This window comes from Hyla sarda, chromosome 3, assembly GCF_029499605.1.
Source record: "Hyla sarda isolate aHylSar1 chromosome 3, aHylSar1.hap1, whole genome shotgun sequence".
In the NCBI taxonomy this organism is placed as follows: Eukaryota; Metazoa; Chordata; class Amphibia; order Anura; family Hylidae; genus Hyla; species Hyla sarda.
In genome coordinates this window covers 321,992,104-322,019,097 of record NC_079191.1, presented here as the reverse complement: position 1 = coordinate 322,019,097, position 26,994 = coordinate 321,992,104, and the positions used below count along the sequence as shown (strand labels likewise).

The 26,994-nt window shown below is 42.7% G+C and overlaps 1 protein-coding gene across 2 annotated transcripts in view; it reads left to right on the top strand.

Moving 5' to 3' along the window:
- FBLN7 (fibulin 7) overlaps positions 1-25,548 on the top strand; it is a 117,178-nt gene extending 91,630 nt beyond the window's left edge. For both annotated transcript variants that reach the window (XM_056563353.1, XM_056563354.1), the window contains exons 4-8: positions 8,348-8,473; positions 9,030-9,167; positions 9,709-9,846; positions 20,472-20,610; positions 22,194-25,548. In XM_056563353.1, coding sequence (XP_056419328.1) covers positions 8,348-8,473; positions 9,030-9,167; positions 9,709-9,846; positions 20,472-20,610; positions 22,194-22,566 — 914 coding nt within the window. In that variant the 3' untranslated portion in view covers positions 22,567-25,548. The remainder of the gene's footprint in view (positions 1-8,347; positions 8,474-9,029; positions 9,168-9,708; positions 9,847-20,471; positions 20,611-22,193) is intronic.
- Positions 25,549-26,994: the final 1,446 nt, after the last annotated feature.

Here is a 26,994-nt window from a genome sequence, read left to right as displayed (position 1 = left end):
CGGGCAAGTTTACAGTAAGTTTCCTGCTTCAAGTTTGGGCTGCGGCAAATTTTTCGCCGCAGCGCAAACTCCTAGCGGGAAACTCACCGTAACACACCAGTGCGAACGTACCCTAAAAACACTACACTAACACAAAATAAAGGGTAAAACACTACATATACACCCCTTACACTGTCCCCCCCCCCCCCCCATAAAAATTAAAAACGTATTGTATGGCAGTGTTTCCAAAACGGAGCCTCCAGCTGTTGCAAAACAACAACTCCCAGCATTTCTGGACAGTCACTGACTGTCCAGGCATGCTGGGAGTTTAGCAACAGCTGGAGGCACCCTGTTTGGGAATCACTGGCATAGAATACCCCTATGTCCACCCCTATGCAATCCCTAATTTAGTCCTCAAATGCGCATGGTGCTCTCTCACTTCAGAGCCCTGTCACATTTCAAGGAAACAGTTTAGGGCCACATATGGGGTATTTCCATACTCGGGAAAAATTGCATTACAAATTTTGGGGGGCTTTTTCTCCTTTTACCCCTTATGAAAAGGAAAAGTTGGGGGCTACACCAGCTTGTTAGTGTAAAAAAATAAAAAATGTACACTAACATGCTGGTGTTGCCCCATACTTTTTATTTTCACAAGCGTTAAAAGGAAAAAAAAGCCCCCCAAAATTTGTAACGCAATTTCTCCTGAGTACAGAAATACCCCATATGTGGGCGTGAAATGTTCTGCGGACGCACAACAAGGCTCAGGAGTGAGAGTGCACTATGTACATTTGAGGCCAAAATTGGTGATTTGCACAGGGGTGGCTGATTTTACAGCGGTTATGACATAAACGCAAAAAAAGAAATACCCACATGTGACCCCATTTTGGAAACTACACCCCTCACGGAATGTAACAAGGGGTATAGTGAGCCTGAACACCCCACAGGTGTTTAATGAAAATTCTTCAAATTTGCATGGAAAATGAAAAAAATAATTTTTTTCACTAAAATGCTGGTGTTACCCTAAATTTTTCATTTTCACAAGGGAAAATAGGAAAAAAGCCCCCCTAAATTTGTAACCCCATGGGGTAAGAAAATACCCCATATGTGGATGTAAAGTGTTCTGCTGGCGCACTACAATGCTCAGAAGAGAAGGAGCGCCATTGGGCTTTTGAAGAGAAAATTTGTCCGAAATTGAAGGCCACGTGTGTTTACAAAGCCCCCATAGTGCCAGAACAATGGACCCCCCCCCCACATGTGACCCCATTTTGGAACCTACACCCCTCATGTAATGTAATAAGGGGTACAGTGAGCATTTACGCCCCACGGTCGGGAAACCGCATACGGCCGAAAACGAAGCCGACCGGAGGCTGCGGTTCACTCCGGTCGGCTCATAGACTTGTATTAAATACGGCTCCCGAATACGGCTGAGTGCGTGCGCCGCGATTAAGCCCCGCCCCCTCCTCCAAACCGTATACGGGAACCGTATTTAAGAAAACGTGGTGTGAACCCAGCCTAATTGTGGACAGTAGGGATGGGAGGGAGGTGAGTGGTGAGGAAAGGTAGAGTAGGAGGTCATCGGCAAACGCGGCACATATGCCATGGCACAAGGGTGTGGACAGTCCCTTTATGTCAGGATTATGCCGTATGGCCACCAGAAGGTGTTCCATGCAGAGCACGTAAAGTAATGGGGATCCCTGCTTTGTGCCATTGCAATTATCAAATGGAGCCCATAATTGGCCATTTATTCTAATCTGGGCCTGGGGGCAGGAATAGAGCGCACGTACTCGAGAGAGCATGGTAGCGTATAGACCTATTTAAGTCAAAGATGCGGTCATAAAGTCCCAGTCCACCCGGTGAAATGCCTTCTCCGCATCTAGTGACAAGAGGAGCAAGGGTATAGCATTTTTGTGAGTGTGGTAGATGACGGAGAATGTGCGAAGGGTGTTATCTCTGGCATTGCGGCCTCTAATGAATCCCACATGATCCGGGTAGACTAGGAATCCCATGTACGGGGCTAGTCTATTGGCAAGTAACTTTGCGAATAGTTTAGTATCGGAGTTGAGGAGAGAGATAGGCCTGTAGCTGGGACAAAGCAGCAGAGATATTATTAAAGGCATCAAGCAGATGAGGAGCAATATCTGCTCGAAGAGCTTTATAAAATTTGGAGGTATAGCCGTCAGGGCCTGGACTTTTGCCTGCGGGCATCGATGCAATGGCGTCCGTTAGTTCCTATTGCAAGAAAAGCTCCTCCATTGCTTGAAATGCCACAGTCGACAGTTGGGGGAAAGCCGTATCCGAAATGTATTGGGAGAGTGTTGGTGTCTATGGTGTAGAGGTTAAAGGGGTCTTTGGAGCGGGTAGATTGTATAGAGACATGTAGTATTGCCGGAAGGATTCTAATATATCGGAAGTCAGGTATGAGGGGGTTCCAGTCTGGGACTTTATGGTTGGGATAAAGAGGAAAGATTTTCTTGTTTTAAGCGCCTTAGCCAGGAGTTTTCCTGACTTGTTACCCCATTCGTAAAAAAGTTTGCCAGTCAATTGTTTGTAGTGTCTGCACTTGGCATTCATAAGCGCTAATAGGTCTGTGCGCACTTTGATAATGTCTCTATATACCATGTCTTGTTGAGTGCGTTTGTGTAAGGATTCAAGGGACTGTAGTTGTGACTGGTGTGCTAAGAATTTCGCCAACTCCTCCTTCTTCAGCCGGGCCCCATGCTTCACCAAGACCCCCCTTAGAACACATTTCAGGGCCTCCAATTTGAATAAATAGGAGGATGTATCAGAGGCATGATCAGAGATAAAGTGAGATATAGAATCCTTGAGATTCTGGAGGAATAGTGCATCAGAGAGCAAAGATTCATTTAAGCACCAAGTAGGATGGGGTCCGGCCAAGGATGGAAGCAGAACACTGGGGCATGGTTGGAGAGGGTCATTGTGCCTATATCCGTTTGCGTGATCAAACTGAGGAGATGGTGGGGGCAAAACAGGTAGTCCAGTCTGCTGTACATTTGCCATGCATGAGAAAAGAAGGAGTAGTCCCTATCTTGAGGGTGATATGATCTCCAGGTATCACTAAGTTGTAGCATATGAAGTTTCCCCCTCAGAGCTCTGAGCTTGTTAAGAGAGATAGTAGAGCTGCCTGTGGATGTATCCACCTGGGGAAAGAGTGAGAGGTTTAAGTCACCACCCAATGGTATCAGGCCAGTGGCAAAAGCCTCTAGAGCATCCAGAGTCCTAAGGAGCAAAGGAATTTGGACCCGGTTCGGGGCATAAACATTTGCAAAGGTAAATTTATGGCCCTGAAGGTCACAGTTCACGAATACATAGCGGGAGAGGGGGTCTAGTTTAGAAGAAGTACCGTATTTATCGGCGTATAACACGCACTTTTTAGGCTAAAATTTTTAGCCTAAAGTCTATGTGCGTGTTATACGCCGATACACCCCCAGGAAAGGCAGGGGGAGAGAGGCCGTCGCTGCCCGCTTCTCTCCTTTTCACCCCCTGGTTATCGGCGCTGCTGCCCGTTCTGTCCCCCTGACTATCGGTGCCGGCGCCGATAGCCAGGGGGAGAGAAGCGGCGCCGACAGCCAGGGGGAGAGAAGGGGCAGCGGCACCCATTGCCGGCGCCGCTGCCCCGTTGCCTCCCCCCAACCCCGGTGGCATAAATACCTGAGTCGGGTCCGAGCTGCTCCAGGCCTCCGTCGTGCGTCCCCGGCGTCATTGCTATGCGCTGAACGGCGCGGCGCATGACGTCAGAGCGCCGCGCCGTGCATAGCAATGACGCTGGGGACGCACGACGGAGGCCTGGAGCAGCGCGGACCCGACTCAGGTAATTATGCCACCGGGGATGGGGGGAGGCAACGGGGCAGCGGCGCCGGCAATGGGTGCCGCTGCCCCTTCTCTCCCCCTGGCTGTCGGCGCCGCTTCTCTCCCCCTGGCTATCGGCGCCGGCACCGATAGTCAGGGGGACAGAACGGGCAGCGGCGCCGATAACCAGGGGGTGAAAAGTGCCGACAGCAGCGCTCTAGACCCCAGGAAAGGCAGGGGGAGAGAAGCGGGCAGCGACGGCCTCTCTCCCCCTGCCTTTCCTGGGGGTATATCGGGGTATACACGCGCACACACGCACCCTCATTTTATCATGGATATTTGGGTAAAAAACTTTTTTTACCCAAATATCCTTGGTAAAATGAGGGTGCGTGTTATAGGCCGGTGCGTGGTATACCCCGATAAATACGGTAATAGCAATTGGGAAAGATCTATGAAAGGCTATGGAGGTCCCTTTAGAATGAGACTCGGGGTTGACACTATGCAACCAGGTCTGGTAGTATTAATTATTAAGTTTTGGGATATGCCCTTCCTTGAAGTGGGTTTCTTGTAAAAAAAAAATAATAATAATTGGACATGCTCCCTCTGTTTGTGAAAGAAATAGAGAGTCTGGGCCCTCTTCTCTGCCATGTTAAATCCCTGAACATTGAGGGATGCTAGCTTAAGGTCAGTCGCCATGCCACTTACCCCAGACATTGGGGGGCTCCAGTCCGTCTAAGCTGTTTGCCAGTCCAAGAATAAGAGATTTGGTCCTGTAAAGAACAGAGAAAGGGGAAAAAAAGATTAGGGGTGTGACAGAACAAGGGAAGGAAAGATTACCCATGAGGGAATTGGAACACGGGGGCTAAAAGGGAGGCCATAAGGGCCAGTAAGGAGATTAGAACCAGCCTTATCATATAGCTATCGGGGTACGCAGAAGGAACACTAGAGTTGAGTGATGGGGAAAAAGACAAATGGGTCTAAACCGTGACCGCTATAACACGTAAAGGGAGGCACTACTGGAGGTACCAGTATGTCTGCAGTGGGGCTGGGTGGGGCAATGGACATCTAGTAAGGTGGTCTGTTAGATTGCCTTGGGTGAAAGCTTGTGTATGGCAGGATATGAATAACTTGCATATCAAAACTAAGGTGGGTGGATAACGTTGACAAAGCAAGTGAGGGTTAGGTAGATAACTATGCGCAACAGCGCATTGGGAAAGAAACCGTATAGAACTAGGCAGCCTTGGTCAGGTCCCTGCAACATGGAAAAAAGCCAACAGAGGGTAGGCAGTACCTTAGGGTGTGTACAGGAATTAATCATCAAATATATCTAACCAGACAGTACAAGAAAATGTTAGAATGGGAGAAGAACCTAGCAACTGGGACAGGACCAGGAGGTCCTCACAGGAATCCATTGTCATTCAGGAACTTTTTCGCAGGAGGAACACGCCAGGTGGACAGCTAAGTCATCAAGTCTTGCGTCTTGTTGGGGGCGATCTTGATGTCTGATGGTGCATATCTTGGCGAGTTGGTGCTAGGCATTGAAAGGGGTTCTGCGTCAGCGGGGGAGCAGAAGTGAGTTGGAAAAGTGTATCCCAATCAGGCAGGGGCACGTGAGGCAGTCGGAAAGTGGTTGGGAAATTCAGGAGATCCGCCGGGGAGTGGAGTACTGCCATTGTAGTCCCGTATTTAGCAATCAGGGAGAACAGGAATCCCCATCTGTAAACAATGTGGCATTTTACAGTAGTAGAAGTAGGGGCTTGAGTGCGGCTCTCAGTCTGAGTGTTCACAAAGAGAGATCAGGAAACAGATGAATCGGGTGGCCATTGTATGAAAGAGATTTCAGATTCCTGGCCTTTTTCATTATTTCATCTTTCAGGACAAAGTGGTGGACTCTACAGATGATTTCTCCGGGTTTGGCTGGGTCAGGGTGTTTCGCCCTGAGGGCTCTGTGGGCCCTGTCTAATTCCAGAGGGGAGTCCAATGCTTTAATACTACGAAAACCTTTGAAGTATTGAAACATTGAAGATTTTCTGTAGGGTAGGTGCAATTTCTTGAGGTGGAACTGATTCCTTTATATCATTTCGCCTGTTTCTGTTGTCTAGGTCATCTAGGTGGGCAATTTCAGCCACCTTTGGCAGAGAAAGGTTTTGTGTGGTTTCCTGTAGAATTTGGATTTGATTGGTAACAGTGGTTCTTCAGCTGTTGAACGTCCGTTTTGACAGGTTTAAGATCTTGTCGCCATGCAAGGCACAAGTCAGCCGCCATCGCTTGGATATCTGATTTCGTCGGCAATAGAGACATTAATGCTTGTAGCTCTGGATGATTCTTTAAGGTGTTTGTAGACATCTCAGGGGACGGTAAGGATGGGTCAGCTTGAGTTGAACGGGCAATCTCTGTGCTATTTGGAGTGTGGGTTGGCCTGCGGTTCTGTCAGTGTTCTGTCAGGGTATCATCTGAGGATGAGTGGTCGGCTTTCAGAGCAGAACCTGCACATGTTTTTATTGGAGTTTTAAGCAATTTCTTTTTGGCGGGAGGGCTGGCACCCCAGTAGTCAGGGGTATCACTGTCCGCCATGGAGTCGTGAGGGTCACTATCTGAGTGTGACATATCTGAATCCATGGTGTCGGCCCAATTAAGTGCATCAACAGCGAGAGGGCCAGGAACAGGTAGTTGGTAAGATGGCAATGAGGGTTGGTGGTCAGGAGCATAGTGAGCAGTGGGTGCTATTGCAGCAGCATAGCTATAGACATTAATAAACGGTTCAGAGCCAGTGAATGGGTTTCAGTGGACCCCTTGGTGCCATATTGTAGGGGAAGTGGTGTATGGGGTGAGGGCCGCGGTAAGGCAACTGCAGTATTCAGGTTCACCCCTTCATTAGGCGTGCTGGCAGGGGGTAGAGGGTTCATGGAGGAGGTTGCAGCCTCCGTCATAGAGAGGGGAGAGGAGGCATGCTTAGATGGTGGGGTCCTGGCTCACCTCTGGCTTCTGGGTGCACCAGGGAGGAGGGACCTCTACTCCCCAGGAGTTGCAGGAGAGGTCTGGGAGGAGGCCGCGCTTCCTCGTGCAACATGGCGCTGTTCCTCACATGGGTCCCGGTGCTCGGTGCACGGGGGAGCGGGACCTGAGGTGGTGCCTGGTGTGTGCACAGGCTGTCAGCTGCTGCTGGAGGATGTGGCGGTATCACCGATGCCATTGCGTAGGATCGCAGCAATCCGGAGGTCAGTGTGGGAGCTGTGGGTCCGGAAGTTACTTCCTGCAGATATTGCGCAGCGGTGTCTTGCTGAGGCGGCAGGGGAGCCAGAGGCCGCGCTACTGAGACAGAGGGTTTCTGCTGTGTAAAGTAGGTCGCAATTGATCCAGGGCCGTCGCCAGGGATTTGGGGGTGCTTCTTGTGTGCTTTTCTTTTGGATCTGCCTCCCATAGCAGGTTCAGGGGTCCAAAATACAGCGGTCCAGGCGGTAGCTCTCAGGCCATGTGACTCATCCCGTGCGTGCCAAGCCACGCTCCCCCAAGGGATTCTAGTTTGTGTTATGCTACAAAAGAAATAGGAAATAAAAATATTTTAATCTACATGCCAGAAAACAACTTTATTTGCTTAGCATCCTTCATCTATGTCTTTAGAAGTTTTACAGCCTTATTTTTGAATTATCTAACCAGACGACCCTCACCTAGAGAAAAAATTGATTTGAGGTTCATCAGCCTAACCCAGGTACTTGATTATGTGAGAAGCCTTGATTATGTGAAGTGCCTTGGTCTCATTGGACTCTTATCATGAAGACGGAACAGAATGGGTGCTATTTACATGTTTTTTTGTCACTCTCTATAGTTTTTATTTTTTTTACTTCTCATTGATTTTTAGTTATGTAAGTTGGTACGCCAATGAAGTTTATCCTAGAATGCAAAGAATTCCACGATTGACAAAGTTTACTAACTGGACTGAGTTTTATTTCCAGCCTGTTGTTTGCACCTTTTTTTTTCTTTTTCTAAGCAACAACATATTATGGTCTCAAACACATGAGTTGGAGCACCAGCATTGACTGTAGTCATAAAAACAATTCATGACATCCTCCTTTTGTTGATAAGTTGTCCAAGTCCACAAATATTCTTTTACTATATCTGGATGTTTTTCCTCTGTATAATTCTTGATCATTCTTAGTATAGTCTATACAGCATTGCACAAGATAACCCCACAACATTGACTGTTTTTTAAATCCTCGACTGTCTAGTCTATTTCCAATGACCATCCCTTATTTGAAGTAACTCATATAATTTGATTTCCCATGTAATATGGATTCACACTAAAAATGATCATCGGAAAACCTTCTCTCCCTATTTTAGGCTGTAGTTCGGGGATCACATGTCTACTTTACATACAAAAGGCCTCCAATCTTGAAACTGCAGGTGTCTATAATAAAATGGCTACACTGTGTATATTCTTCATTCTGGGATACAAACATGTATAAAACAGTAACAATAAACTCTTAGCACAGCCTTCCAATACTCCTTAGCTTGTACTTGCTGAAAACTTTATGAACATAATACTGATCCATATATTTCTTAGACATCAGGCCATGCAGCAGCCAACCCTGTCTAAATGGAGGGACATGTGTGGACGGAACCAATCAATACAAATGTAACTGTCCGCCAGAATGGAGAGGAACCAACTGCCAGAATAAAACACCTACAGGTATAGAACAATGTAAAAATGTTCTGTAACTTTGTATATGATACAGCTGTTAAGGATGCACTATATGGGATAAGTATAAATCTGCTGCTGTCTCCCAGGAACCTAAATGTGTATAGGTGTAATGGGACTGTGGCAATAAAGACTTAGTCATAAGCTGGTGCACAGCTTTAGTGGACCTGACTCCAAATGGTCCAACAGTAGTCCAAAGACATTTACAAAAAGGAGAAGCACTCCAAAAGGAAATCTAAGTGTGATTTCTCTAAGTCACCCAATATGAATGTGCAACATTTTGATCTTTTTTAAGCTTGGAAAAGATCCCATTGTGGGATCAAAAAGTGCTTAATGGGTAAAAAAAAAAAAAATACACTTTATTTTTTCTTTACTGTATCCCTTCTTTGCTGGGTCCATATCTGGTATTGCAGTTCAGTATCATCCTGTTGTATGTGACTAAGCTGCACTACCAGACACAGCTCATAGACAAGAGTGGGGCTATTTGTAGGGTAGAAAAGAGGCATTTTTTCACCCATACAATTCTTCTTTCCTCCGGTCTGTTTAGCACCATCTGACTGGCCCGTAGTCAATGATGGTGCGTTAAGTCGCAAAGCTACCTGTACCAGAGTAGATCACACTCAGCACTGTAGCTGTGATCCTGGCTTCCAGATGAGCGGCACTCCAGAAAACAGCTTATGTCAGGGTAAGTCAAACATCTTTATATATCTGTATAATAATAATAGGGAAAATGCAGGTAAAATAAGGACAGTTGTATTTACAATATATACTTTTTATATAGGTTTTGTTCAATAGGCATGTGTGTACATTAAGGTGGAAGAACCTCTACTATCCTTCTAAATATTGCATAATGTGTGATTGTGATTGTTTGTCGAAGTACATTTTGTCTAAGTTGTTTTGGCTTGACCAGCCTCCAATATAGATTTAAAAGTAGCATTTATATTTTAAAGTATCATTTATATGGAGGAATAAATACTTTTTCTACCTCTCTACGCCTGGCTGGACACTGTAACTTTATTGAGATTCTGTGAAGTTTGCACTTTCAGTGTTGTCAATTGCTCTTTAATTTTAAGCTATTGAATCAAATGCATACATCATATGATATATGAAATACACAAGCAACCTAATACTGTATTATAGTATAATTCTGCATACTGTAACTTACAGTATTCACAATGGAGATATATCAAGATGTTTATCATTTCTAAATATGTGCTTTCATGTAGATGTTAATGAATGTGAATTGTACAAGGCAGAAGGACCAACCCGGCTTTGTGTACACATGTGCATTAACACTCCTGGATCGTACCGGTGTGCCTGCCCTGCAGGATATAAGCTCCTTATTGATGGTAAAAATTGTGAAGGTAAGAGCAGTGTAAACAACATGTTCATAGATTATCTACCTCTGTAGCAGGTTGTTTATTGAAGTTAAAATCCACTATCAATGGAAATTTTAGGGTGAGTAGTAGTTTTTGAGGTGTGGATAATGGAGGGAGAGGAAGATATTTGGATATAGAAGTGGAAGCAGAGAAAATGAGAAAAGGACACAGAGAATAACCTATGCTATAAATGGAATTTTACTGTTTAAGACAACTGAGAAACCATTTTAGGTATTGATATAGGCCCAATGTTTCTTCATTATAGCTAACATTTTTTACTTGTAGTGCTCCGCTTTTTGGGGTTATGTGTCATCTTATAAAGATATGATTTTGCTATTTACAGTCTTCTTCTTGAGTCTTTATTGGGACATTAAAACTCCTAAGTAACCCATACCATAAAGGTAATAAAGGGGTTGTCTCGCCATTACCACTTACCCCCATCCACAATGTATGATTATGGGAGTCCCACCCTCTTAAGAACAAGGTGTCCTAAGTCTCCAACTGTTAAGAATAGATCTTGAGTATCTTGTCAGAATGGAGTGGAGATCAGGCATATTTTGCCAATGATGCTACATATAGCCATAAAAAAAAATTGCACTGGAATGTGGACTGCAATTATATAGGTACTACACAACTAGGACTTGGCTATAGAGAATAAACAAGTTATAGTAATATAATGAAAGAATATTGATGAAAAGGAGAAGACAAGTCTTCAAGTGGAAGACCACTTGAGCACTTGGAAGGTTAGATGAATTTTGACTTGAATTATACTTATATTAGCTCTAGCTGGCTCATTTTTTCTATCATTTAAAGGTGTAGAAATATGAAAACTGTTTAAAATGTAGAAGTGTATTAAGTGTAAAGAACCAAATTTGTCGAACTTGGACTCAGTGTGAACATTTTTAAAAGTTTGTTTTGGTGGAAACTGATACAATGGCATAAGACACATGGCAGAAAGGGGATGGATCACATGAACCCAGGTTAGGTGATAATACCTTGCAAACAGTTCTCCCAGCCAATCAGGAGGCAGTAAGGGGATAATGTCATATCCACTATAAAAGTCTATGCATATAGCTTATATAACTTCAGCAGCCATGCTAGAGTGTTAAAGATAGCAAGTGTTAAGATCTTTGTGAACAGTGAACAACACAGATGGGAGTAGGACCACATATACACAATAATGCTAGTTAAAGCAGTACTGCAGACAACATTATGCCAATGCTTTGTCATTGCAACAGTGGCAACAAGAGCGAGAAAGGAAAGTATAATTTTTTTTTATATAAGCCGTTTAATTGGGTTGTCTGATTTTGGCAGCCTATAGTCATATACAGGGCCTTCCCTACAATGGTTCCTGCTGCCCTTTACAAGGACGGCAAATTGCCACCCCAAGAAGATTTTTGACCCCTTTGTGACCCTTTAGAGACCTAGTCCACTATGGTGCTGCTCGAGCCTGCTCCATACACGGTAATCCCAAGCTGTTTTCAGTAGCTGGGGGCCACAGCAGGATAATAATCCTTTAGATTGCTGCTGTCAAAGCTGACAGTGGCATCTAAAGGGAGCTTTAAACCATCCCTGGTGGTCCAGTGGGGTGAACCAAGCTCTACCAAATGATCACAGAGCACACAGATCAATGAAGTTCTATGGAACTGCATTGATCTTTATGAGGAATCTAATGATTCCTCCTAATAGTCCACTAAGGGACCAATAAAGTGTAAAAAAAAAAGTTCATTAAAGTTTAAAAAAACACACATAAACCCCTTCCATATTAAAAGTTAAAATTACCACCTTTTTTTCCCCCATTTTCCATATAAAAAACATATACACTAGAGATGAGCGAACTTTTGAAAAATTTGATTCGCCGAATTTTCCCCAAAAAATTTGGTTCGATCCGAATGAGAGAGCCTGGAAGTGGCAGCATCAGCATGAGGAGGCCATATGGCAGCACAATGACAAAGCCTGGAGGAGGTAGCATTACCGTGTTTCCCCGAAAATACACCTTACCCCGAAAATAAGCCCTAGCTGGATTATCGGGGTGGGCTGCAATATAATCCCTACCCCGAAAATAAGACCAGTGGTCTCCAACCTGTGGACCTCCAGATGCTGTAAATGTTTGCAACATCTGGAGGTCCGCAGGTTGAAGACCACTGACCTAGACAATGCCGGGCTGCAAATATTAAAAAACAAACTTTAACTTACCTTCGTCCTCCGTTCCCCCGTTGCTAAGGAACCGGCCTCACTGTCCTCCGCTGTTCTCGCTGCGGTCCTGGGGATGGGAACGTCACAGAGCCTTCAGCCTATCACCGGCTGCAGCGATGTCCCGCCTCGGCCGATGATAGGCTGAGTCCACTGTGATGTAAGAAGCAGGCCGGCTTCTTACATGACAGTCGGCTCAGCCTATCATCGCACGAGGCGGGACATCGCTGCGGCCGGTGATAGGCTGAAGGCTCTGTGATGTCCCAACACCAGGAAGCAGCAAGAACAGCGGAGGGACCATGAGGCCGGTTCCTTAGCAATGGGGGAACAGAGGACGAAGGTAAGTTAAAGTTTGTTTTTTAATCTTTGCAGCCCGGGCACAGGAATACAAAGTGCAGCGCAGCGGCTGGCTGATAATTATTTGGCAGGGGGGGAGAGAAGCTGCGCTCGTGGGTGACATACGATTAGTCCCCCGATGTGGGGTGCAGCGCTGGGCTGATAAACTGGCGGGGGGGGGGGGACGTTGGGGGGCAGAGCTGCGCCCATCAGATGATGATAAGGGGGGGGTGGTGTGTGTAAATACCGTTAAATACCATGGAACCGCCATGTTGTTCAATGTACATACCGTAAATAAATAAGCCCTACCCTGAAAATAAGCCCTAGTGTGTTTTTTTGTGACTAAAATTAATATAAGACCCGGTCTTATTTTCGGAGAAGCACGGTAGCATGAGGAGACCATAGAGCAGCACAATGACAAAGCCTGGAGGTGGTAGCATTAGCATGAGGAGACCATAGAGCAGCACAATGACAGAGCCTGGAGGTGGCAGCAGCAGCATGAGGGCCATGTCAACTGAGGGTTGAGTCTGAGGAATCCACTGACTGTTGACTGGGGGTGTCGGATGTCACTTGGGATGAAGTGGATGACCGAGTGAACCTCACTTGGGATGAAGTGGATGACCAAGTGAACCGATCAATCACGGCTTCTGGGTTGCAGGTCGCGACACGACTGCTAGCTGACATCGGGAGCTCAGACCTCTCACTGTGACTCTGGCTGCCACACACCCCTACTCTGCTGTAACCTCTGCCTGCGCCTGATGAATTTAGGCCTCTGCCACTCCTCTGTGCACGTCCTGGCACTACTGTGCCTGACATACTTATTGCGTATATGAGGGGAGTACAATACACTTCACTATGCTTAAAACAGTATTTGTGTAGAACAGCAGCAGGTGTGTACTATTGGCTGTCCTTTCACAGTATGTAGGCCCTTGACAAATTAACAGGTACAAAATAGTATACTACTTAGATGTAGGTATGTGGTATGCACTTATGAGGGCAGAAAAATGTGCTACAGTACGCTTAATAAATGTATTGGAGTAAAACACCAGCCGGTGATTACTTTTGGCTGTCCTTTCACAGTATGTAGGCTCTTGACAGATTAACAGGTACAAAATAGTACACTACTTAAATGTACGTATGTGGTATGCACTTATGAGGGCAGACAAATGCGCTACAGAACACTTAAAAAAGTATCTGAGTAAAAACACAAGCCGGGGAGTAGTTTTGCCTGGACTTTCACAGTATCTAGGCCCTTGACAGATTAACAGGTTTAAAATAGTATACTACTTAGAGGTAGGTATGTGGTATGCACTTATGAGGGCAGAAAAATGCAGTTCTGTACACCTAATAAACGTATTGGAGTAAAACACCAGCCGGCGATTACTTTTGGCTGTCCGTTCACAGTATGTAGGCCCTTGAAAGATTAACAGGCACAAAATAGTACACTACTCAAATGTATGTATGTGGTATGCACTTTTGAGGGCAGACAAATGCGCTACAGTACACTTAAAAAAGTATCTGAGTAAAAACACAAGCTGGTGAGTAGTTTTGCCTGGACTTTCACAGTATCTAGGCCCTTGACAGATTAACAGGTTTAAAATAGTATACTACTTAGAGGTAGGTATGTGGTATGCACTTATGAGGGCAGAAAAATGCACTACTGCACACTTAATAAACGTATTGGAGTAAAACACCAGCCGGTGATTACTTTTGGCTGTCCTTTCACAGTGTGTAGGCCCTTGACAGATTAACAGGCACAAAATAGTACATTACTTAGATGTACGTATGTGGTATGCACTTATGAGGGGAGATAAATGTGGTAGAGTACGCTTACATTTTTTAAATTTTTGCACAACACCAGCAGAACACAACAGTGCTGCAGCACAAAAAAGCTGTGTACTAAACACAAAATGTAACTCTGTCAATACCATCTACAGACTAGTATAACCAGCAGATGATTTGTTGTGGAACAAAGACATAGAATTGAGCTGCAAATTCTTCCTGCCTCCTCTGCTAAGGTTTATGAAGTTGAGGCAGCTTGTTGAAATGTATGTGGCAACACACAGCTATCTGCCCCTCTCTGTAATACTATGCCGAAGAAAGTGACTGTGAGGTTAATGGCTGCAGTAAAAATCCTTTTCAGTGGAAAAACACTGGAGGGGCAGCATTTCACTTCTAGATCCAGGCAGCGCAATGTCAGCCTGGTCATATAACCTATTATAGGACATAGGAAAGAAGACTTTGTCAGCTACCACTCTATAAAAAAATCACTTTTATTTCCAGCTTTTTACAATAGCCATGTTCACCTTACAGTCACAGATAAAAATGGAACAGGTGGAGGAAAATGCATGGATCTTGCATGTTTCAGATCGTGTGATCCATATTCATAGCCAAAGAAAGAGAACTGTGTCTCCAACAGCAAAGTTTTGATCTGAAGACATATGGGGGAGATTTATCATCTGCAGTGTTTTGGTGCACCACACCTATGTAAAACTCTACCCATCTAGCCATTTTTGCCATTTGCTAGATTTACTAAGAGGTGCAAAATCCGGTGGCTCCATGGCTGCTGTTGCACCCGATGCAGAAGTATACACCATAGATGTTAGGTGTCGCACGTTGGCCCTAAAGTTGCATGAAAGGAGTACATGCCCCATGCATGCTCCCTTAATGCTAAGCTAAGCCCCCTTCCAGCCTCCTTTCCTTCCCCTTGGTACAAGTGGAGCAAATCCTCAAAAGTCGCACATTTTTGCAAAGAGATGGCAATTTATAAGCAATCAGTTATAAATGCGCAAAAGTGTTTGACTTTTAAGGGTTTGCGCTGTTAGGGAGGCTTAACAACTGTACCCCATAATGCTTACTTTACAGTGAATACATTTACAGTTTCATATATCTGTTGCATGGCCTGAGAAGTCTTGGTTACCCTTTTTTTACCTACATGCAATACAACCAATAGAACTGCAATAGAACCTTTAATTACCTGTTAAGTAAGGTGGTATATATGCCAGAAGTTTTATTATCAGATGATTCAAAGGGCTCTTTCCCAGACACTCCATGAGTTACCTTGCCTATATGTAAGAATTTTGGGGTACTCCGGCCCCAAGACATCTTATCCCCTATCCAAAGTATCCCCTATCCGCCGCTGCGGACCCCCGCAATCTAGCATGCAGCACTCACCTGTAAGCACTGCAGGAAGCGCTGGAGGCTCCCAGTGTTATGCCTCCCGACCACAGGGACGGAGTATGGTGACATCACGACTCCGCCCCTGTGTGATGTCATGCCCCACCCCCTCAATGCAAGTCTATGGGAGGGGGTGTGACGGCCGCCATGCCCCCTCTCATACACTTGCATTGAGGGGGCGCAGGGTGTCCATTTACACAACACAGAAGAGTGCCAATTTACACAACACAGAAGAGTGTCAGCTTACACAACACAGAAGAGGGTCAGCTTACACAACACAGAAGAGTGTCAGTTTACACAACACAGAAGAGTGTCAGTTTACACAACACAGAAGAGTGCCAGCTTACACAACACAGAAGAATGTCAGCTTATACAACACAGAAGATAGCTAGCTTACACAACACAGAAGAGTGCTAGCTTACAAAACACAGACGAGTGCTAGCTTACACAACACAGAAGAGTGCTAGCTTACACAACACAGAAGAGAGATAGCTTACACAACACAGAAGAGTGCTAGCTTACACAACACAGAAGAGTGCTAGCTTACACAACACAGAAGAGTGCTAAGTTACACAACACAGAAGAGTGCTAGCTTACACAACACAGAAGAGTGCTAGCTTACACAACACAGAAGAGTGCTAACTTACACAACACAGAAGAGAGCTAGCTTACACAACAAAGAATGCTAGCTTATACAACACAGAACAGTGCTAGCTTACATAACACAGACAAGTGCTAGCTTACACAACACAAAAGAGTGCTAGCTTACACAACACAGAAGAGTGCTAGCTTACACAACACAGAAGAGTGCTAACTTACACAACACAGAAGAGTGCTAGCTTACACAACACAGAAGAGAGCTAGCTTACACAACACAGAAGAGTGCTAGCTTACACAACACAGAAGAGTGCTAGCTTACACAACACAGAAGAGTGCTAACTTACACAACACAGAAGAGTGCTAGCTTACACAACACAGAAGAGTGCTAGCTTACACAACACAGAAGAATGCTAGCTTACACAACACAGAACAGTGCTAGCTTATACAACACAGAAGAGAGCTAGCTTACACAAAACAGAACAGTGCTAGGTTACACAACACAGAACAGTGCTAGCTTACACAACACAAAAGAGTGCTAGCTTACACAACACAGAAGAGTGCTAGCTTACACAACACAGAAGAGTGCTAGCTTACACAACACAGAACAGTGCTAGCTTATACAACACAGAAGAGTGCTAGCTTACACAACACAGAAGAGAGCTAGCTTACACAACACAGAATAGTGCTAGCTTACACAACACAGAAGAGAGCTAGCTTACACAAAACAGAACAGTGCTAGGTTACACAACACAGAACTGTGCTAGCTTACACAACACAGAAGAGTGCTAGCTTACACAACACAGAACAGTGCTAGCTTATACAACACAGAAGAGAGCTAGCTTACACAAAACAGAACAGTGCTAGGTTACACAACACAGAACAGTGCTAGCTTACACAACACAGAAGAGTGCTAGCTTACACAACACAGAAGAGTGCTAGCTTACACAACACAGAAGAGTGCTAGCTTACACAACACAGAAGAATGCTAGCTTACACAACACAGAACAGTGCTAGCTTATACAACACAGAAGAGAGCTAGCTTACACAAAACAGAACAGTGCTAGGTTACACAACACAGAACAGTGCTAGCTTACACAACACAAAAGAGTGCTAGCTTACACAACACAGAAGAGTGCTAGCTTACACAACACAGAAGAGTGCTAGCTTACACAACACAGAACAGTGCTAGCTTATACAACACAGAAGAGTGCTAGCTTACACAACACAGAAGAGAGCTAGCTTACACAACACAGAATAGTGCTAGCTTACACAACACAGAAGAGAGCTAGCTTACACAAAACAGAACAGTGCTAGGTTACACAACACAGAACTGTGCTAGCTTACACAACACAGAAGAGTGCTAGCTTACACAACACAGAAGAGTGCTAGCTTACACAACACAGAAGAGTGCTAGCTTACACAACACAGAAGAGTGCTAGCTTACACAACACAGAAGAGTGCTAGCTTACAAAACACAGACGAGTGCTAGCTTACACAACACAGAAGAGTGCTAGCTTACACAACACAGAAGAGAGCTAGCTTACACAACACAGAAGAGTGCTAGCTTACACAACACAGAAGAGTGCTAGCTTACACAACACAGAAGAGTGCTAACTTACACAACACAGAAGAGTGCTAGCTTACACAACACAGAAGAGTGCTAGCTTACACAACACAGAAGAGTGCTAACTTACACAACACAGAAGAGAGCTATCTTACACAACAAAGAATGCTAGCTTATACAACACAGAACAGTGCTAGCTTACATAACACAGACAAGTGCTAGCTTACACAACACAGAAGAGTGCTAGCTTACACAGCACAGAAGAGAGCTAGCTTACACAACACAGAAGAGAGCTAGCTTACACAACACAGAACAGTGCTAGCTTATACAACACAGAAGAGTGCTAGCTTACACAACACAGAATAGTGCTAGCTTATACAACACCGAAGAGAGCTAGCTTACACAGAACAGTGCTAGGTTACACAACACAGAAGAGTGCTAGCTTACACAACACAGAAGAGTGCTAGCTTACACAACACAGAAGAGTGCTAGCTTACACAACACAGAAGAATGGTAGCTTACACAACACAGAACAGTGCTAGCTTATACAACACAGTAGAGAGCTAGCTTACACAAAACAGAACAGTGCTAGGTTACACAACACAGAACAGTGCTAGCTTACACAACACAAAAGAGTGCTAGCTTATACAACACAGAAGAGTGCTAGCTTACACAACACAGAAGAGAGCTAGCTTACACAACACAGAATAGTGCTAGCTTACACAACACAGAAGAGAGCTAGCTTACACAAAACAGAACAGTGCTAGGTTACACAACACAGAACAGTGCTAGCTTACACAACACAGAAGAGTGCTAGCTTACACAACACAGAAGAGTGCTAGCTTACACAACACAGAAGAGTGCTAACTTACACAACACAGAAGAGAGCTATCTTACACAACAAAGAATGCTAGCTTATACAACACAGAACAGTGCTAGCTTACATAACACAGACAAGTGCTAGCTTACACAACACAGAAGAGTGCTAGCTTACACAACACAGAAGAGTGCTAGTTTACACAACACAGAAGAGTGCTAGCTTACACAACACAGAAGAGTGCTAGCTTACACAACACAGAACAATGCTAGCTTACACAACACAGAAGAGTGCCCATTTACACAACACAGAAGAGTGCTAGCTTACGCAACACAGAAGAGTGCTAACTTACACAACACAGAGGAGTGCTAGCTTACACAACACAGAAGAGTGCTAGCTTGCACAACACAGAAGAGTGCTAACTTACACAACACAGAAGAGAGCTAGCTTACACAACACAGAACAGTGCTAGCTTATACAACACAGAAGAGTGCTAGCTTACACAACACAGAATAGTGCTAGCTTATACAACACAGAAGAGAGCTAGCTTACACAGAACAGTGCTAGGTTACACAACACAGAACAGTGCTAGCTTACACAACACAGAAGAGTGCTAGCTTACACAACACAGAAGAGTGCTAGCTTACACAACACAGAAGAGTGCTAGCTTACACAACACAGAAGAGTGCTAGCTTACACAACACAGAACAGTGCTAGCTTATACAACACAGTAGAGAGCTAGCGTACACAAAACAGAACAGTGCTAGGTTACACAACACAGAACAGTGCTAGCTTACACAACACAAAAGAGTGCTAGCTTATACAACACAGAAGAGTGCTAGCTTACACAACACAGAAGAGTGCTAACTTACACAACACAGAATAGTGCTAGCTTACACAACACAGAAGAGAGCTAGCTTACACAAAACAGAACAGTGCTAGGTTACACAACACAGAACAGTGCTAGCTTACACAACACAGAAGACTGCTAGCTTACACAACACAGAAGAGTGCTAGCTTACACAACACAGAAGAGAGCTAGCTTACACAAAACAGAAGAATGCTAGCTTACACAAAACAGAACAGTGCTAGGTTACACAACACAGAACAGTGCTAGCTTACACAACACAGAAGACTGCTAGCTTACACAACACAGAAGAGTGCTAGCTTACACAACACAGAAGAGAGCTAGCTTACACAAAACAGAAGAGTGCTAGCTTACACAACACAGAAGAATACAACTTCCTGTGGAGCATACAGCAGCTGATAAGTACTGGAAGGATTACGATTTTTAAATAGAAGTCATTTACAAATCTGATTAACTTTTTTGGCACCAGTTGATTTAAAAAAAAAAGGTTTTCCACCGGAGAACCCCTTTAACAGAAATTCAGTATAAAATCACATTTAATGTATTAGCATTAATGTATTATTTTTTTATAATAGTTTTTCCCCCCAATACCAATGATTTTATGGGATTTATTTGTACTGTGTAAAAAAACAACGCGCACATATATCACATAAATGTATCTCTGTGGTCGTAACAACCCAGGAAATAAACAGGTCATTAAAATTGCATTGGGAATGCAAAAAAAAACAAAACATAAAGTTGAAAAACACTTTGAATATCTGGCCAATTAGGTGAATAGGGTCCATGCATGTCCATTCACATTTACATCGCAAGTCCACATCATCAAATCACATGTACAAGATATTACAGAAACATCTAGTCAGGAATCAGAACTTAACCTCTTACTCCCCAACTGCAAAAAGGTTCTGTAACCAGAATATTGTCCTTAAAATATTAAGTCTTGTATCAAATCTAAGCTCTGGTCTTAACAAGTCATGATGTTTTCCTTCCTAAGTAATTTTTTTCAACAAATCTTTAACATTTAACATTACATCACTGTTTTATTTCATTTTTAGATATAGATGAATGTAATTTAGGACTACACAACTGTACAAAGCATTCCATGTGCATAAACACTGCGGGTGGTTTTCAGTGTGTCCTCCCTGAGTGTCCAAAACCCAATGGAAATATCAGCTATGTAAAAACATCCCCCATGTAAGTAGAGAACCCTGACATGGTTGAGTAGAAGGTCAGTTATCCTCAAGAATCATAAAATACCATAAAGCGGTAATGTATAATCTAATATGTTTCTGTAGATTTCTTTTACACTAGAGAGTTACTCTCAATTCAATGAAACGGCTCACTGCAATTTATGCACCAAATGTTTGGAAAGAAAATGTAACATTTGGAATTCTTAGTTTGTAAAAACATTCTTTCCATTTCTACAATATTCTATCTTAATTTTAATCTTATTGCACTAAAGCTATTGAATTTCTTAGCTGTAAAAATAGTCTGCTATGTTTATCAATATACTTGGTGTATTAGTTACTGTTAGTGTGTAATCACACACATACATACACACACACACACACACACACACACACACACACACACATATACAGTCATGGCTGTAAATGTTGGCACCCCTGAAATTTTTCTATAAAACTAAGTTTTTCTCACAGAGAAGGATTGCAGTAACACATGTTTTGCTATACACATGTTTATTCCCTTTGTGTGTATTAGAACTAAACCAAAAAAGGGAGGAAAAAAGCAAATTGGACATAATGTCCCACCAAACTCCAAAAATGGGCTGGACAAAATTAATGGCAGGCACCCTTTCAAAATTGTGGAAAAATAAGATTGTTTCAAGCATGTGATGCTCCTGTAAACTGACCTGGAGCAAGTAACAGGTGTGGGCAATATAAAAATCACACCTGAAAGCAGATAAAATGGAGAGAAGTTCACTTAGTCTTTGCATTGTGTGCCTGAGTGTGCCACACTAAGCATGGACAACAATACATTTATCCAGCGGTCTGGCACAGTCAAATAGGCGTGGGGTTCACAAAGCCCCGCCGCCGCCACGCCTATCCTCTCCTTTCAGTGCTGGGGTAGCTGTGTAGTAAGACACAGCACATCCACAGCGCATGCGCCCCTCCTGACGTGCACGTGCCACCGCCCTGCATTGACAGAGCGAGCGTTCGCTCTCGCTGCCTATGCGCTCACTGCGCAGGTGCAGTACTAGAGGAAGGGAGGGGCGCATGCGCTGCGTCTTACTACACAATGATCCCAGCACTGAAAGGAGAGGATAGGAGTGGCGGCGGCGAGGCTTTGCGAACCCCAAGCTACGCTTATCCGACTGTGTCAGACCGCTAGATAAACGTATTTTATAAGTTATAAAAGAAGGAGGAAAACCCATAAAGGTATGGTTAAGCTCATGTTATGGACATCTGTAACAACATTGTAGTAGTCTGGGGGGCTAAAATCTCATGACAGTTGCTAAGGGTGGCAATAATTTTGTCCAGCTTTTTTTGGGAGTTTGGGGTGACATTATGTCCAATTAGCTTTTTTTTCCTCCCATTTATTGGTTTAGTTCCAATACACACAAAGGGAATGAACATGTGTATAGCAAAATATGTGTTACTGCAATTCTTTTCTGTGAGAAATACTTCATTTTCTTGAAAAATCTGTATATATATATATATATATATATATATATATATATATATAATGATGATTGAGATGTTTTTGCTCTCCTTATCTACAGTCATTATAATAGAGCTTTATTTTTTTCTTTACAGTCAATGTGAAAGAAATCCTTGTCCAATGGACAGCCGATCCTGTCATCATGCACCAAAAACCATCTCTTTCCATTACCTCTCCTTACCTTCAAATATTCCCACGCCAATCTCACTTTTTCGTATGGCAACAGCATCAGCCCCGGGAAGACCTGGACCAGACAGTTTGAGATTTGGAATAGTGGGAGGAAACAGCAGAGGGAACTTTGTCATGCAAAGATCAGACCGACAGACAGGAGAACTAATACTTGTTCAAAGTCTTCAAGGACCCCAGACCATAGAAGTGGATGTGGACATGTCTGAGTACTTAGACCGCATGTTCCAAGCGAAGCATGTATCAAAGATCACTGTCTTTGTTTCACCTTATAGCTTTTAAAGTGACTAAATAATGAACTTTAAGACGCAACAAGATTTGTGAAGGGCGGCAACTTACTGTTTACAGAATGGACATGCAAACTTAAAAGGCAACAAATAAAGCTGTAGATATAGTATACTCTTATTTACCTCACAAACAGTGTAGATTTGCCTCTTCTTAAGTATACAATGCATAGTACAGCATAGATACTAGATGTACTATCGTCATTGACATTCAAGTATATTCCATTAATGAAGGTTGACGGTACCTCAATGATGATTGCAAAATATGACAATGCAGTTGTATTAAAAGGGTTGTAGTGGATTGAAAAAACATTGCTGCTTTCTTCCAAAAATGTTGTCACTTCTATCCTCAGGTTATGAGGTATTGTAGCTCAACCCCATTTACTTGCGTTGTGCCATTTCAGAAAAAGAGCAGTCATGTTTTCCTAATTCTATACATGTTAAAGGAAGAAGTATCCATTCAGAGATATGGGATCATATAGAAATAGACGTGTCCCTAAAGGGGCAATACAGTATATAAACCTAAATAAATATTAAACAAATCCTATACATGTTCTGATTGATAAGGCTAATTTTGATTTGTTGGGTCAAAATGTTTTATAACAATGCATATAATTATTATTCTTTAACATCTTCATTTATGGTCAGATCATAATAATGTCTATGGTCAACTTTAGAAATACCTAGCTATATTTTGTAATACATTCCTTAAATACATTGGAAAGGTACATAAGCATTTAACGTTCCTATGTGACTCGCAAGGAAAAGGTTTATGGAAAGAAACATATGTAGGCAGACCTATGCAATTTTAGAATGGCAACAGACTGCTGCTCTGACATATTGTTTTGTACATATAAACAGATAATAACAACATTCAATAGATATCAGTGTGAGTATTTTATAATATTTGGTAATAAAGACTTAAAAGCAGTTTTTATATGCCAGAACCCATAGTAAATGAAAGGTGTAGCATATAATTGGAGGACCCTGGTCTTTAAACTCAAGAAAGTATCTATTATATAGACCATGCAGCATTTTCCTTTGTACAGTTAACGCATTGTTAAAAAAGCAGGAAGGGTGTGGAATTGGGCTGAGAGAAATAAAAAGTGATGGAGGAAAAAATAAACTCTAGGCTCCTAGATATCTGTTAGCAAAACCCTTTACTGCCCAAAACCATGAGATCATGAAATATGTATGCCCCATGTCATAGTACAGCGCACAAAACGCATGCCTATTATTTTCACATTCCCACCTCTCTGGCAGATTGCCTAAGTCATAAGAGGGCTACTAAGAGCTATAACTCAGGAACTGGTATGCTATAAAGAGGCATGTGATCAGCTCCCCTTAGAAATCTAAAGGTTACACTAAGTTTTTTTTTTTTAAATAACCAGAGGTCCTCTTTAAATTGATACCCTCCTCTCTTTTTTCACATAAGAGTCTGATAGACAGGGGAGGAGTGAGAGCAGAGGAGTGCTAGTCCCGCCCTCACTGGACTTTGTCTCAGCCTGTACTTAGGCTTGGACAAAGATGATGCTGCACTTGGACAGGATTATGTTCTGGATGGTATGGGGACCCTAGTGATCTATAACCCATGATTTCTGTAAAGAGGAGAAACAATATTTTATTTACAAAGTATATTAAAAAGGTTAATGTTTTGCCAATATTTACAATATATAATTAGTTTTTGCTTCTGAGAGACCCCATTTAAAAATCCTAATATTTAGTAATATTCAGTTAAGCACCGTTCCCCCTCTTTTTCTAAAAATAATCTCTGTGAAATAGTAACATGCTGATTAGCGTGGCAAATTTTTCAAAAATTAGATTCAGCTGATCCGCCGAATTTTCCGAAAAAAATTTGGTTCGATCCGAATAAATTTTGTGGCAAATCGCCATTAAAAAGGCTACGTCCAGTCTACAGAGAGCCTCAATAGGGTGTAGAACACTTTGCCTTACTGAAACATGCAGTAGTGTCCTGGGGTAGTGAAATAATACTGTTATTCAGAATGACACGCAGATTAGAGGCATCGCTATTAGAATCACTGCCGCACAGCGGCACAATGACAGTCTTTAAAGGGGAGTGCTTCCTGTGATGATCTCAATTGGCAGACTGTGAGATGACTTCTAAACTCTCCCTGCCTGCAGTGATGCAGGCTTGAGGTCGATGGATTTCTCCTGTGCTGATCTGTATTGTCAGTAATGCTGATTAGTGTCTGCTCTCTCTCTCTAGCCAGAACGAATGTGGGCTTGAGGTGAATGGATTCACGGCTGTAAAGATCTGTATTGTCAGTAATGGTGATTAGTGCGCACACAGAGTCTGCTCTAGGAAATGCCCTTCTTCGGCAATGGCTGCCGAATATATATAGGGCTGTGACATCATAGGTCTGGCTGGCTGCTGATGGGCTGTATGTCTCCATGTGATTCAGGTTGATCCCGCCTACCCTCGTTCCCAGACTTTCTTGCCCCATGTCCTCACACGTGTAACCGCCATTTTAGCCCCCCAGCCCACACAAAATGTAGTGAATGAAGCGATTCGTTACCACAAAGCGCAAGGAAATTCGGATTTGTTCAGAATTAAATTTTTCATGAAATTCGGAACGACTTCGACTTCGTCGGCTTCAATTTTCCCATCTCTAATGCTGATCATTGGTTGTTGAGAGCAATTTTCCTAGATATTAGGCAATTCAACACCCTCTATGTGGTAGATTGTCATGTATAAATACTCTGGGTTTATTTGTATCATAAAATAGTATAATGAAAGCTTGTAATTTGTGTACTTTCAAATGCATTTATTATCATGCCAATAAAAGTCACAAATGCAGCCAAGTGCTTAGCTGCAAACTTACAGGTAACAGGATTATCTAGCAAAACTAATTCCGAGTTTGAGATAATTTTATTTTAATTGTCTTTGTAATGTAAATATTGAGAAATTACAGTATGGAAGTACTTGGATTTTCCTGTTTTTTTCCTATAAATATTTTAATTCCAACTGCTCAGTTGTTTTTCACAGTTTTTTTTGTCCTCACACCTAAAAATTCCTCCTATATTTATTATTTATAGCTAAAAAAGCTAAAGCTGAAACTTCTGTAATAGAATATTTGTATTTCAAAATCATTTTACATTTTCCATTTTCACCTTGAGGACCAGAGCATTTTTTGCACATCTGACCACTGTCACTTCAAGCATTAATAACTCTGGGATCCTTTTACTTATGAATTTGACTTTAACAATGGAAAATTTTCGTCGATACTTGCATCATTTCTTGGTGAAAAATTCCAAAAGTTCATGAAAAGTGTGAAAATTTGAAGCGCTCTGCTAGTAAGGAAAATAGACATTCCAAATAAATTATATATTGCTTCGCATATACAATATGTCTACTTTATGTTTGCATCATAAAGTTGACATGTGTTTACTTTTGGAAGACATCAGAGGGCTTCAAAGTTCAGCAGCACTTTTAAAGGGTACCTCTCATCAAATAAACTGATATATTTTAGATTAATTAATGTTGATTAACTTTCCAATAGCATGTTAATGAAAAATATGCTTCTTTCTATTGTATTTTTCCCGATCAGTCCTGTCAGCAAGCATTTCTGACTCATGCTGGAGTCCTAAACACTCAGAGCTGCCAGCCTGCTTTGTTCACAGCCAAACATGCTGTGAACAAAGCAGGCTGGCAGCTCGTAGTGTTTAGGACTCCGGCATGAGTCTGAAATGCTTGCTGCCAGGACTGGTAGGGAGACCCCTAGTGGTCATTTCTTCAAAGTGGAAAATTAAATAGAAAGAAGCATATTTTTTAATAACATGCAATTGTAAAGTTATTCAGCATACATTAATCTATAATATATCAAAAGTTTTTTTGATGAGAGGTAACCTTTAAAATGTTTCACAAAATTTTCAAAATCTGAATTTTTCAGGGACCAGTTCAATTTTGAGGGGCCTTCATATTAGAAATACCCCATAAATGACCACATTATAAAAACTGCACCCCTCAAAGTATTCAAAATGACATTCAGTAAGTGTGTTTACCCTTTAGGTGTTTCACAGGAATAGCAGCAAAGTGAAGGAGAAAATTCAAAATCTCCATTTTTTCGACTAACATGTTCTTGTAGACCATGTTTCTGAATTTTTACAAGGGGTAAAAGGAGAAAATGTGTAACCCATGTGTAACCCAATTTCTCTCGAGTAAGGAAATACCTCATATGTGAACGTAAAGTGCTCTGTGGGTGCACTAGAGGGCTCAGAAGGGAAGGAGCGACAATGGGATTTTGGAAAGGGAATTTTGCTGAAATGGTTTTTGAGGGGCTCGTCGCATTTAGAAAGCCCCTATGGTGCCATAACAGAAAAAAAAAAAAACAACCATGGCATACTATTTTGGAATCTACACCCCTCATGGCACGTAACAAGGGGTACAGTGAGCCTTAACACCCCA